This window comes from Triturus cristatus, chromosome 4_1 (assembly GCF_964204655.1).
Source record: "Triturus cristatus chromosome 4_1, aTriCri1.1, whole genome shotgun sequence".
In the NCBI taxonomy this organism is placed as follows: domain Eukaryota; kingdom Metazoa; phylum Chordata; class Amphibia; order Caudata; family Salamandridae; genus Triturus; species Triturus cristatus.
Window position 1 is genome coordinate 451109679 of NC_140585.1, and position 15115 is coordinate 451124793.

General features: G+C 44.0%; 1 protein-coding gene across 2 annotated transcripts in view; it reads right to left on the bottom strand.

Moving 5' to 3' along the window:
- Nucleotides 1–15115, bottom strand: part of ANO2 (anoctamin 2) — a 1601761-nt gene that overhangs the window by 172096 nt on the left and 1414550 nt on the right. For both annotated transcript variants that reach the window (XM_085652609.1, XM_085652610.1), the window contains one exon: nt 5536–5737. In XM_085652609.1, the coding sequence (XP_085508735.1) occupies nt 5536–5737 (202 nt within the window). The remainder of the gene's footprint in view (nt 1–5535; nt 5738–15115) is intronic.

A 15115-nucleotide genomic window follows, 5' to 3' on the forward strand; every position in this document is an offset into this window, starting at 1 on the left:
AAACCTAGACTGGAAGGCCAAGGGGAAGTGTATTTGAATGCTTTAGAGGATTTAACTAACTATTTTAAACCCACGGTTTGTGTCGTAGTGGACCTTTAAATGTTTTCCACCAGAAGCATGAAAAAGAGGAATCTATTGAAGATTTCGTAGGGGCTCTAAAAAATGTAGCTCTCACGTGCCGGTTCAGTACCATTCATGATGAGGTAATTATTTTGGGATCGAATAGCAATGCAAGCAGTGAATCCCAATATACAGGATACAATTTGGATTTAGTAATTTATATATTTATGGTGTAGTAATTAATGTAAGTGATGATGCATATATTCTCAGTATTGTTTTACATATTTTGTTCCGTTGAAGAAAGGGGGATGTGCTGTGATGTTAGATTTGATATGGGTTGTATGTTTAAACCCCATGAGGCACCTCTTGGGTGGTGGTTGAAAGAGGCAGTTGGAGAGAGGCTGCTGTACAGGAAGTGCCCAGATGCTGTGTCAGGCTTATCATCTTGAATAAAGCACACATCTAAAGGATCCAGGTGTTGGAGTATCTTTACCCCTTATTTTGTATTCACTAGATATGATCCCCTGTTCCTTGCAGGTGTCCAATTCAAAGTAAGATGGAAAGGGTCAGTGGGAAATGGTCTTTACTGCGTGGTGAGCCGTATGGGCCATTTCCCTGCAAGTCCAACCGCACTTGCTTTAACCAAGCATATGCCTAAACCAAGCATATTATGCATGGTTAAGGGAGTGCACAGTCTGCACGGAAGGGCAGGCACAGGAAGAGGAAGGATCGGGAGAGGACCCTGACTGGTTGGTGGGGCTGGGGCCGTGTTTTGGGGGTGGGGGTAGTTTTAGTGGTGGGGTGGTTTTTAGGGCTCAAGGGGTTTGGGTTGTTCATAGGGCAGGGCCCTCGTTTTAGGGCTCAGGGCAGGGGAAGTCTGGGTAGTTTTAGGTTTTAGGGATAGGGTCATTTTTAGAACTCGCGGTGGAGTTGTTTATAGGGCCAGGGTTTTAGGGCTCAGGGGTGGGGTCGGGAAGTTTTAGGATTTATGGGTGGGGTTGTTTTTAGGATTTGGGGGGGTCAGGTTCTTTATAGGGCAGGGCCAGGGTTTTATGGCGTAGGAAGAGGGGCTGGGGTCTTATCTTTACCACACATCCCTTTACCAATCATGCCTTTACCATGAAATTGCATAGTAAAGGCATGTGTGGTAAAGGCATGCGTGGCAAAGGAATGCGTTGTTGAGACTCATTTGTTGTACAGGCTGGTTTAGCCATGCGTGCCTCTGTCATACAACCAGGGTCATTTGTTAATTGTTTCCTTCTGAAAAAGAAAGGCTGCTTTTATTACCCTATGACAGACACCCTCACAGAGAAGGAATGGAGTGGTAGGGGTGCAGTACCTCTGGCAGCAACTAGATTTCCTCGTTGAGCTTGTACTGAAAAGATAGGATGCAGCAGCCTCACAGATGGCATATGCTTAGCAGCAGTATGACTTCCAGTAATTATACGTCATTGAAGCTGAGGGTGGCCCATTAAGCAGGGGATGTTGAAGAATCACACGGTGGGCTTGGGTTATCTAGCACTGAAAATTCTGGCAATGGGGGTTTTCTGATGAGGGGCAGCTGCTTAGTGGCAGCAGTCGACCCTCTGCTCACCTTAAATATTTCAAACCCGTGGAGGATAATACAACTGTTTTTATTTAAAACTTCAGACTTCACAAAGTTTAAAAAAACTTTGCACGTTTTGAGGCAACTTTACACACCTCTGATATTTCTCTCCTGTCAAAACAACTTCTCCTACCTCTTGATGATGGACGAAGTTGGCATAATTTCAACTTTCTCAGTTTGTGCAAAGTGACAGAGTTTTAAACTTGATCCAACTTTGCTTGGAGAACACACTAAATCTGAAATCCTACTTTATCATTTTGTAATCTAAAAGTTAAACATGATTCTCCTGTGGTGTCGCCCAGTTGTTATCCACAACAACTGAATGTCCACATAGTGAAGCAATGAAGGCTGCCAAATCACGAGTTTATCAGAAATGTAGGCATCATACAGTAAAGTAAAAACACAAAGCATTAGAAACAAATCTGCTGAAAGCCACAAAATAGGAAGAAACATAAAACTTAGGAAATGTAACAACGCATGCCTAAAGAACACAGACAATAAAGATGTATTGGTATATGGATTTATACATTTATATTTAACTGACTTTTTCGTTACGGAATGGTCATTTGATTTTCTTCTATTGATTATTGAGGTTATAAATAAAGATTACAAAAAAGGAACAGAGAACATAAAAGGAGCGAAACGAGAGATGTAAACAAGTGTGTAGCAAAGGCTAACCAATGAAGCGATTGTCGTGCATTAATGTATATTTGCATTTAAATAGGTATAGTCTGATAACCTGCCAAGGGTGACCCAGAAATACCACCCCTCCATCTTGGATTGGTATCAAAATCTTAACATTCAACTCCTTTTTTGGTTTACGGAGCCCTTCTTCATCTCCATGACGGAAGAAAACTTCGTCTCCCATAAATCAATGGTTATAAAAGAGAGGTGTGAAAAAATGTCATCGGTCATTGGAACTGTTTGAAGAAAGTATGGGATGCCAAACCCATGTAGGTAGTAAGAAGGCAGACCTCGAGAGCAGGAAATTGGCTTAGCTGGGGAAGGGCTCATTGTTTAGGTGTGGTGCTGCAAAATTAAATATTGCACCTAAAAGTAGAAGCAGATATCTAAAAGGAACCCTGGTCATCAATGTAATAGTTTGACAAAAGCAACAGGCTTTCACCAGAGAATATGTACATAGAATCAGCAGTACCGAGACAAGATTAGATTTAAGAAATCAACATGATAAAATGTGCAAACTAATTTACATAAAGTGACAAAAAACAATACTAAACAAATCCGAAGTATGGATCGTAAGGTATTTAAAAAGAGCCCTTCAGTGCTTTGTTGTAAACCAGTTAGCGTTGTACAAATTCAAGCACTCCAGCTCTCTCATTGTGCTCTTTAAAAATGCCCATTTGGGGTTGGCATCACATTTAATCAATAAATAAAGCTACCTCGTGATGCACCCAGTGAATTGTTTTAAAAGTAGTTCTGAAAAAAAACCTCTGTCCAAAAATCGCAATCAACAAAACTCAGTATTTCACAACATTCTGAAGAAAGCAAGTGTGGAAATCCTCAGAATGTCGACCAACAAGTCTGCCCCAACTGTGTTGATGCTTTAAGTGCTCTCACCTCTAAAGAACAGTTACTAGGACACAGGTTACAGTGACGGAGGCTTCTCAACGACTCCGTTGAGGGCCACACCCAAGTGTCTCATCTCTCCTGCCCCTGCTGGTTTCTCTGGGACAGCATGCTGTCCCTTGGGACTAACTTCTTCAAAGGCCTGGTAAACACTATCCACAGAAGTAATTCCTTCTGGATAAGAACTGCCCCCTCCTCCCACTTTTCCCTGTGATGTGCAAACAGCCAGCTTTTCTGGTCCTGAGCGCGGCTCATTGCAGGTGGTCAATGAAGAGCTGCGGTCAATCACTCCACAGCCGACGTAGAGGGGGCTAAGAATTCTTCAACACAGACAGCATTCTGTTTTGCAGTTGGTAGGAACGCTGCTTCATAGGCGTAACTCAAAAGCAATTGATGGTTCCCCTCAATTATCACTATAAAATCCCCACTCTATGTTGATGAATGTATGGGGCTTTATGCAGAAGATAATCTGCAAAGGAAGGCTCGAGTGTTTTCCAAAATTGTCAAAGAAAGATTGGGGCCAGTTCATTGTCTTTGGCTCTCCAGGTGTTCCTTTTGGTTTGCCTACTCTAACCAGGCACAGCCTTGTCCTGATCAGATGGATCATACTGACCAGCTATCTATTTTCCTTTATTAGAGTGATGTAATAATAAATCTTTAGGAAGTGCCAGCAATCCAGTCCCATAAAAATGATAATATCTGGGAGAACAAATGATTAAACTGATTTTCCGGTGAAAAGGAAATATTATCAGTGGCCTTTGAAATCTGGAAAAAGGGCGATTACAATGGACTGCAGCACACAGACACCACACGGCAGAATACCACAGTCTTTGGGACGTGGAGAGGTCCAGGAGGCCAGAAGTAATTTGAATTGCTTTTGAGAAAATTGCTCACAGAATTACTTCACAAGAAAATTCTCCTGCTAAAATGTTTTCTTCTGAAAGCCAACTATTGACTATTGTTTGCTAAAACCACAAACTTCATTCATTTAATGATGATTGCAGTGTTTTAAACAACGGTTTACAATACTGCAGCAATAAAACCTTCTCAATCAACCCTAATCTCTTCTTCACTTACATCACAGGAGTAATTTATTATCGATAGATTTAAATGTTGAAATCCGCAGATATTAAAATGGAGAAGCTTGAGTCCCCTCCTATTAAGCCATCTCTCTCAATGTGTAGCATTCCAAGATCTAAACAGTCTGAGATGCCTTTTTCGATTGATAGCCCTACTATTAAAAGTCACTCCTAAACAAAGTCACCACAACTTAACATTTAAAGAAAGAGTTGGCTTTCATCGATTCTTAGATTCACAGATCTGTGCCCCAGAATAGAAGGCGTCCTATGCAGCCACTGCCATTGCCATTGTTTTTCAAAAGGGAGTGAGTATGTCGAAAATTCAAAGGCGCATTGATAGCAAATTTTAGAGGTGAAAGCAAATATGATTTGGCCTGATCTTCTGTTAGTCATCAAATCTGCTACATTGTAGTTTTAGAGGGGAACAACCTTTACAACGCAACTATTACATCGCACTACACTTAAAACGCAGGCATTACAACGGAACATCCTTACAACGCATGACACTACAACGCATAACATTACAACGCATACCATTACAACACATGACACTACATCGCATGTCACTACAACGCAGGCATTACAACGCATACCATTACAATGCATACCATTGGAGTTAGAATAGTAATTTTTAACCCCTACACTATCCAACACTTACCCTACTGTTGCACCCCCTGGAGTTAGAATAGTAATTTTTACCCCTATACTATCCAATACTTACCTTAAATGCAATGTAACAGTATGCGTTGTAATGGTATGCGTTGTAAAGGTAGTATGCGATGTAATGGAATGCGTTGTAAAGGTAGTTCTTTAAAATGCGTTGTAGTGTCATGCGATGTAATGGAATGCGTTGTAGTGGATGTTGCGATGTAAAAATTGCGTTTTAAGTGCATGCGTTGTAAAAGTATGCGTTGTAACGTCATACATCCAGGTTTAGAGCGTAGGAAAAGTTCCACTACTTGGCAACTGCTTGGCATTACCTGTAGGATGCACATAAGCACATTGCATGGCTGACAGAAAGTATGCTTATATTCCTGAAAGGAGGATCATAACTCAGCCAAGCCATATCCATTGGACTTATATCCTTAGAAACATTCAATAAACTGCACTACTTGTCCATGCTGTGTTATTCATGTATCGCGTCACCAACAACAATGTGCTGCAAAACAATGTCACATTCTCACTTTACGGTGTTTGCCTTACCAATTTCTGTGAGCCATTTAGCGACAGATCCATAAATCTCATCCAGAATTAGAATCAGAACCAGGTTGATGATGACAGCGGTCGCAGTCACAGTTATCCGGGCATTCGCCTTGGTTTCCGCGTTGGTGCTCATGGCTAATGCCGCAGCAGTGGTAATTCGATATATAATCACGCCAAAGACAGCGGAAAACGTCAGAGCAATCTACAAGAAAAGAAAGGGTAAGTTAAATATCTAACAAGGTCGCCTTATTGCTAGTTTAGGTTCAGAGCTGTCACAGATGTATTTAAGAAAACATACTTACTCTGCATTTTACGTGATTACGTGCTTTAGCATACTATGCTAAAGTAATGGATATATTAGGAAGAAAACTGAATACCCCATTTATAGTAATTTAGCACTGGCACTAGCAGGGGGTGTTGTGCTTAGACATGAGAGCCTCATTCTGATCCAAAATATATCCGTTCTTTTGTTACTATTTTTCTTTCAATGCCTTTTCAAGTTTATTTTCTGGTTTATTTCCACTTATATGTTGGGATGAATCTACACCATATTTTTTGTAACATACAGCTAGGTCTACAGGCTGCCAGAGACAGTATGATTGCAGCAGAGACAACAGCTCCCCCGGCAGTATTCACTTATGTCACAGAGTGATGGGGTGATTGTGCCCTGAAGATCCATGGGCATGAGATGTTATTACCCCTTGGATGTAAATAGCTATTCTCTGGCATGGTTGTACGTCCATCGAGGTGAAACACTCTATTTGGTCTTGTTCATCACACTGTCTGCACACCTAAATAAATAGCCATATCTCCTTCTGATGGAATTAAATTGAAGGGAATGTGTGCAAATTCTAATAAATACGAAAAAGAACAGTGGAGTTGAGCAAGGTATATAATAACATGCAATATCTTGCACATCTTGGCAAGGGCGTCTTGCGAAATGACACGTCAGCAATCACGTCAGACACACTGGCCCCTCGAGCAGCGCACACTAATTATTGTGGTTGTAATTGAAGAAATGCAAACAGTGCTTGAGGGAGGAAGGAACTACCTCTGTGGAGCCTTGGACTCCGATTCAAAGTCTGTCTTGAGTATTTGCCTGAGGCTACTGCTGACACCGACTGCAGAGTGCACTGCAGCCATGAGCTCAGACATCCGCATTTCACTGTACTGCTAGCCAAATGCATTCTTCTTACATTGATGATGGGTTAATTAGCATATTTAAGTGCTGGCAAAAATAGCTATTTTTTTCTTTCAGTTGATGGCTCAAGTTGACGGTTTTTGCTGGCAGTATAGGCTATGTGGTTAAGCTGAGTAAAGTGTGGATACTTGATTAGGTCATGAGGTATGTTCGCTTATCAATTAAGAACACAGAACACATAGTTTTAGACTGAACATGTATCGGGCACCAGTTCATATTTCTTACCATTCCATATTTGTACGCAACTTTAGGTTACTGTTGGCGTGAGTTTCTTCAAAGGATTACCATATTCCTCAAAGTGCAACTCAATGGTTAAATCATTTTTGAAAGTTACAGTATATTTCTTACTTAAAAACTTTTTTCCCAACATTTTTGATATATCATCCCTGTCATTTACACCACAGACTAATCATCACGGCCAGACTGGGAATGCAAACCACCCCTTGCAGTTAACTCTGACGGGCCGGGGGAGGGGGGCGGGCCGGGCAGGTGGAAACACTGCTGCTGCGGCTTTTGTTACAGAGGGGTTATATTGCAGCGCTACTGCAAAACCGGCCCCTAAGAAAGCAAACGGCCCCCACTAGTCCAAAAACCACCCCCACCCTTCCGGCCCACTGGGAAAGCGCCCAGGGCCTGCTACAGCCAGTCCAGCCCTGCTAATCATTAGCGTTTGTAACATTTTGCTGCTCCCTGTTCTGGCCATATTTTTGAAGCGTGATATTTAAATCTTGACATTCTGGTAGAATAGCACCCTGGAACCCTCCTGAGGAGAGAACCTCTGCTCCAACAGGGTTGGTTGATATTTTGACATTAAGATGCTGAATGGAGGTGGACTATTGCCCGACCGGAAATATAACTGGCCAACATAGACTTACTTAGATCTGCAAGGATCCTCTAGTCAAAATTACAGTAGCGTGATTCATATTTTGGTTGGGAAATATTGATCGTCTATGTTCTCTTTCTTCATCTAAAATGTAGTGTTCACAAAAAATTTGTGAATTTTAACATTACATACTGTGTGCTCATGGGTGTCCAATGATGCAGCTACTTTCCTATACCTCATTTTGTGCCGATGTAAAGTTTGCACATCGATTGGTTTGCAAGTGGGAATGAAATTTGTACATTTTGAAGGGGCTAAAGAAACAATCTGCCTGAGGAATATTATTAAGCCATGTCGCAAATTGAAGTCTCCTGTGATTGGCAGTGAATGCAGGGATGGTTCCCTGCAGGAAAATACAACTGACCATCCTCACATCTACTTTGTTTTTAAAAGCAGCCTGTGACCATTGAAAGTGCTTCTTTTTTTAAAAAAAATAAAGTTTTCTATTTGAGAAGGTTTCAGGGAAGTATGCGGTGCTTTCTTGGATCACTGCCATCTTCCGCAAGTTCACCAACATCATTTCTAAAGAAGATTTTATCCTATGGGAACAGCTTTCCCCGTGCAAATCAGTTACCACCCCAGCTGAAGGGTCACTGATCAATGATGTGCAAGTGCAATTGTGGTCTGTTAAAAATTGGATTACTGGTTGACTTGGGTGTGAGCCGCGGTCAAGCATCAACCCCATTTGTAGTCAGGGTAAGGCACAAACAAATACCACATTAGCCTGTGTTCAACCCCCTGGTAGCTTGGCACAGATCAGTCAGGCTTAACTTAGTGGCAATGTGTAAAGTATTTCTGCAACACTTAAAACAGTAAAACTGTGAAAACACCACACAAAAAAGATCCCAAACCAAAATAGAGCTTAATTTAATAAATAAAACAAGGCCAAAACAACAACAATCCAATCAGTGGAACTGGAGTAAGGAATTTTTAAAGAATAAACTGTAAAAAAGTGCCTAAAAGAGCCAACTGCAGCTATCTGGTCGCGCAAGATCGGATCAAAGTGAAAGTGCATTGGAGAGGGATGCAGGGAGCAAGGAGAGCATAATGGGTGGTGGTCAGCGTGGCGAGAAGTACAGACCAGGTGTTATGGACTGGCGGACTGGAGCTTCACGGTGGCAGTCCTCCATTAGCAATCAATGGTGGCTGTGCAAAGAGACGGGCTGGCAGCAGGTCACTCTGAACTTCGGTGTGAGCGGCGCAGTTCTGGTGCGAGCTGGCCTGTTTGCAGTTGCGATGAGCCACACCAAGGGTCCAAGACCTGTGAGGCAGCCCTTTGGGGGTCAGGAGCTCACTGCAGATGGGCCCAGAAGCCAGTTAGGGCGCCTTATTTCGCTTGAAGCTCAGGTCAGAAGTCCAGCAGAGTATCCCGTTGAGTCACTCTCACGATCCTTGGTTCAAGATGAATTTGCAGGTCAATTTCTTCTTCCCCAGGCAAGAGGGCAGCAGATCAGCACTGGAGAGCTGTAGTTCCTTTAGAGCATTAGTCCAGCAGAGTGGCCTTCCTTGTAGTAGCACAGTAGTCCTTTTTCCTCACAGGGTATCAAAGGTCCAGAATGTACTGAAGAGCTGGTCTCTGAGGAACTTCTTTTAGACCGTGGTGCCCTGCTTCTGGAAGGTGGAAAAAGCTTTTAGACAGTGGCTTTGAAGTGCATTGAATTTTCTACCTCCCCTGCCCTGGCTCCAAGCTGGCTGCTGTGCTCTGCTCTACCCCTCCATCCTGCCAGCAGACGGCCCACTCAGGCACACCAAATCCATATATTGTGTGACTGTCTGGGAGTATTTCACAAAGTCTTACTTTCAGTTACACCCAGTCATGTGACCCAGACCAGGCTTTTGGCACAAAAGGGTTAGCGACAAAAAAATATCAACTTTGAAAAAATGCACAAAGAACAAATGAAAAACGGACTTCTGAAAAATGTCAAACAAGCACTCCCAGTCAGAGATCTGAGTCTAAATCCATCATATTTGTTTGCTCACCACGCCATTACAGTTTGGACTCAGCCACATGGAAATCACTCTTGACCCTACTACCCATGAGAAGAGTCCAGCCCTAACTGCCAGGCCCTCCCTGGACTGGAAACAAGCCTCCTGGGACCTGTTTCGAGGCATCACCCCTCATCAGCTAGGATATCTTGAATCCAGTGGCATGGTGCTAGAAATGGGTTGCTTGGTTGGCTGATGAATACACCCAGGCCAGGGAGGAACTGCCACTCTAGTCAGGGTAAGCTAGATACACAATATAACCTTTGCTCACCCTCTGGTAGTTTGGCACATATTAGTCTGGCTTATCTACAAGGGCATTGTGTAAAGTATGTGTGCAGCACACAAACACACAGAAACACAATTAATGCACCACAAAAAGACTCCATCCAAGGTTAAAAATATAGATTATATTGTATGAGCACAACAAGATAACTATCAAATAAGTAGAAACAGAGTTATACATTTTCAAACGATAAACCAAAAACAGTGCTTAGAAGTCAATGGAGCTAAAAGGTTACTTTAGGTTGCACTCCAAAGTTCAGGCTGAACATTATTGAGCACGGGTTGGATACAGTCCCAAACAGGTCCCGCTGATGTTTTACCTTTTCAAGCTGAGCGAAGTGCTCCGTTCAAGGGGGAGAGGTCACTTGGAGCAAATAGAGCGCTGTCAGTGATGATCCTGCGAATGCGAAGAGTCGCGGAAGGCAGACGGGTTATCACGGTTGAGGGTGGCAATGCTTGCTGTATGAGGACATGGTGCTGTGGCAGCTCACGCTGACCCTTTGAGCGAGCAGCACAGTCCCAGTGCAAACTGGCTCGTTTACAGTCACAAAGAGACCAAAAGCTTGATTTTAAGGGTCCAGGAGCTGTAGGTGATGAAAGCAGTTGCACAAACTACTTCTAAAGCCCAGAGCTTATAGGGCAAGGGTAAGATTCACAGAAGACAGAGTTCCAGCAGCACTAGCAGAATTGTAGGAGGTCTTGTGTGTCCCTGAGACCTCAGAAGAACAGGAGGCAAGCCAGCAAGCCGGGAGATCACTTGGAGGGAAGGCAGAGTCCAGCTCTCTTTCTAGCAGAGTAGGGGAAGAGCAGGGCAACACGAAGAAAAGCAGATCTTCCAGAATAGCAGTCCAGTTTAGTCCTTTTAACTCAGTCCATACGCATTTACTTTATTCTGTACTAATTGCAATCCCGTATCCTTTAGTTTACCCCCTTTACCAAGAATTTTGCTATCCTTCACATTTACTTCATGTACCTGCTTTTAAAACTGTCCGACCTCATCTTTCTGGAAAAAGGAAGTGTTTCCTGACCATTACCGCCCTCCGATTTAAACCCAACCCTGGTGCTATGTACCCCTCCCACTTAGCTGTGATGCTAATTAGCCACCCGGTTTCCTCACTATAAAGTAAATGCGTATGGACTGAGTTGCATTAGGAAAATAGAGAGATATTTGATTAATAATGATGGGGAGGAGACGGTTTGTGTTTAGTTTACGATGAACGTGAGGAGTTTTGCTGAAGAAAGTTGGTTAAAGGGAAAGGCTGTTTCATGAGTAGAGGGGTTGGTTGTGGAAGAAATCTTGGTAGTAAATGAAGGATTGAATGGTTAAATGTGACGAAAGTAAAGGGTGCTTACTACGAAAGGACAGCTGTTTAAATTAATAATCGCAAGAGGTTTCCTGCTCACAAACACGTGGAAAGATTGACTACATATTGAGCACAATATTTGACTCTTGAGTAATATGGTTGGCACTAGGGAGAGGACTGAGTTATACCGTTAATTAAATGTTTGAACAGATGATATTTACATATTGATGAAATGAAATTATAAATACAAGTTTTATTGTTTATTTGTAGTGACCCCTGACGAAGGGCCCCAGGAGCCCGAAATGCATTGGGTTTTTAATAAACACTGCTTCTGGATCAATATATGCGTCAGTACGTGTTTTTGAAGCGTGGTCTGGATGGGCACATCAAAAACATGAGAAACTGTAGAAAAATGGCATCACTTTGAGCGTGTGGAATTAAGTGGTTTAAAAAGAAAAGATTGAGAAAGTGGAAGTTTACATAAAGAAATATGAGAAAAATGAGATTTGAAATAAGAAGGAAAGAAGCTCTCACATAAGCAGTGCCTTTGGCATGGGGCGAAAACAAGTCGCATCTATATAATGGATTCCATTCCAAGTGTCACCTGGGAATGGCACTTTTCCAAGGAGCACGCAATACTAAACAAATATGGATACATTTGGATTTTTGAACATTTACTAAGTACACTTTCTAAAAGTGGCATTTCTAGCACATTAATTTTGAATCCAAATGAGAAGAATTTGTCATTGCTATTCCAAACATATCAAACATGAACATGCTACTCCTTTCTGATCAGGAATTACCATTTAAAAGGGTTTAAGGGAATTCCCAACGATAGCCTATATGAGAAGTAGGACTCACAGTAGTGAAAAACAAAATTGGCTGTTGGTCACTACAGGGACATGCAAAACATAAAAGTAGAGAAGAATGCTACAGGTTGATCCAGCCCCCCTCCCCCTCCTTTAGCTGTGATAGGACTGCCCCTATACCATGCTCTGAGGCATCTGTGTATACAATAAACTCCTGGGAAAAGTCAGGGGCCTTGAGCATAGGGGCGTTGTACATGGCCTCCTTCAGGGTCTCAATGCTTTCTGGCATGCCTCTGTCCAGATCAACTGACGTGGTTGCTTCTTGGAAGTCAGCTGTCAAGATTACATCAATGGCGCTATACCCCTGACAAATGTCCTGTAGTAGCCTGTGTGGCTTAAGAAGGCTTAAACCTCCGTCTGGGTCTTGGGTGGTTCCCAATCCAGAATGGTTTCAATCTTGGCCAGAGGGGCTGAACTATGCTTCTTCCCACTTGGTGACTCAAGTAAACCACAGATCCCTCCCCTATCTGGCACTTTACTGGCCTTGAAAGTCAGGCCTGTGCTCTGCAGAGCATAAAGCACTTCTCTGAGGTGGCACAGGTGGTCCTCACAGCTAGAACTGAAGACCACAACGTTGTCGAGATATGCTCCACTGATGTTTTCTAGCCCAGCCAGGACCTGGTTGATCAAGCTCTGGAAGGTAGCAGGGGTGGTCTTCAACCCAAAGGGCATCACTCAGAGCTGGAAGTATCCTTCTGGGGTATAGAACGGAGACCTCTCATTAGCCCCCCCGATCAAGGCAATCTGCCAGTACCCAGACATTAAGTCAAACAGGCAGTCTTGGTGACTACATTGAACCCCCAGTTGTCCACACAGAACCTGAGTTCTGAAGTGACACCTGGAGGGGAAACCTTGGGGACCAACGCCACTGGGCTGGACCAAAGGCAGTTCGAGAGTACCTCCCTGTAGGCAAATAAAAGGCATGGCAGGAGGATGCCCCACTTCCACCTCATGGGATCCGAGCGGCCCATTATCATGCCTGTTAGGGTCCTGTTGAACTTTTCAACAAGCCCATTAGTCTGAGGGTGGTAGGTTGGTACCCGGGTCAGATATCACCTCCTTGGGGAAGCCCACACGGGTAAAGATTATGGATGGGCATAAACTTTGCTCCGCTGGAGGAGTTCACAGTGTTTTGCACACACAGTGCTCTGCTTGGAGCACAGAGTTAAAAGCAAAAGGAACCAATGATGGATTGAATGCTGAACAATGCAAACATTCACCACCAGTCTTAAAGATGTGGGTTCAATCCATCGTTCTTTTGCTCACCACGCCACTCCAGTTTGGACCCAGCCACATGCAAATCACCCTTGACCCTGTTCCTCATGGGAACAGTCGAGCCCAAACTGCCAAGCCAGGTCCTCCCTGGAAGTGGAGTTCAGCAAAAACTCCACCAACCACTGTGTGGTGGAGTTATCGCCCACCCCTATGAAGGATGTCCTTTCAGTTTGACACCAGTCCCGCAAACGCTTCCAACTCACTAAGCTAAAATGTCCTCTTGTTGAGCCTGACTCTAAGGTGACCGCAATTGTGACGTAAAGAATCAAATACATTTTCCTGCCCATCCTGATTGGCCAGTGAGGTTTCTCTTTCTCTCTGAAGCCGTTTTGCTGCTGGGTAAGTGTATGGACGGAGGTTTGTGGGTATTGTTGTGCTAGGTACCTCTACAATAATGTCAAGAAGGGAAGCAAGAGCTACGCATCTCAAAGGGCAGGCCTTCAAGGGGACTGTCACTAGCAGGACATGTGTGTGGGAGTCTCAGCCATTGTTGCTGGTGATTCGAGGGCTGTGGGGAAGAGGGACGGAAGGAATGATTTAGGCCTCAGTTACCAACAACTACACGGGGGAGCCCGGGTAAGCCGTGGGACTACCGTTCTTGACCATATCCTTTTAATGTAAAGAACGAAGTTTGCAGTTCCTGCATTTGTGGGGTGTAGTAGCTGTACATGCACCATGTAGATGTGAGAAACAGTAATACGTTGCCCGCGATGATCAGTGTTATGACATGCACAATGTGAGATCTGAGCAATGGTATTCGTTACAAAAGTGGATTGCACTGCATTCTCCTTTTAACTGAGGACAGGAGGTAGAGCATCATGGAACAGTAGGACAGCCAACAAAGGCCATACCCACCTTGCACATTTGGGGACGTGGGGGCCTGGGGGAGATATTATTCCATGCCTAGTGGGATTGGGCCAGTACCTTTCCTTGCATAAGCGATTCCAACAATTGCTTGTCCAAGCAGGACCTGAGCTCCACGACCTGAGCTCCACCTCCTTCCAGATGGTATGCTCCAGGCCATTGCCAAGCAGACAATCCACAGGCATGGACAGGCTCACAGCTACCCTCAAGGAACCTAAGCCCCCCCACTCAAAGGGAATCAGAGCCACGTGATAGGCACTCTCATGATTTTCAGCTGCAACAAGTTTGTGAAATTAATTAGGTGACCAGATGACATCTGATGGTTGTCATGCTGGTTGCAGTTCTCTCAGAGTTTCTACCCTCTGCCCATTGATGGTGACCACTGCCTGTATTTCCTAGTATTACTTGGAATCTGAGTCCTGTGTACCATCTCTCCATCCCCCAGGGACACTAGGGTAAACTCTACTCTATCCCCTACACTATCTGCGATAATCTCCTCCCCTAGCACTACATGAGCCATCCCCAGTGACTGCCCACCGGTGGTGGGCTGTGCCTGCTTGGGACACTTGTCATCCCCCTTGAAGTGTCTGTCCTGTTGGCACTCATAGCATTTGGGGGGTACTTTCCCTGAAGACTTACTGACAGGGAACCATCTCTTCTTTTTGCTCACTTGGGGGGGATAGAAGTTCTGACCCGAGGAACTAGTTTGAGGCCCTTTAGAGAACTCCTTGTTTTTATGTTATCGCCCCCCCACCTCCTTCTCCTGGCCAGGACCCTGCCCACCCTTGTGATGATCCCTCCCGATACCTTTTTGTAGATCCAGGTGCCGACTCAGCGGTCCACCTCCTTAGAAAGCTCCCTGGGGTCAGTGAGCTTACTATCAATCAGTTGTGGGCGCAGATCTGGGAAAAAAAGACTA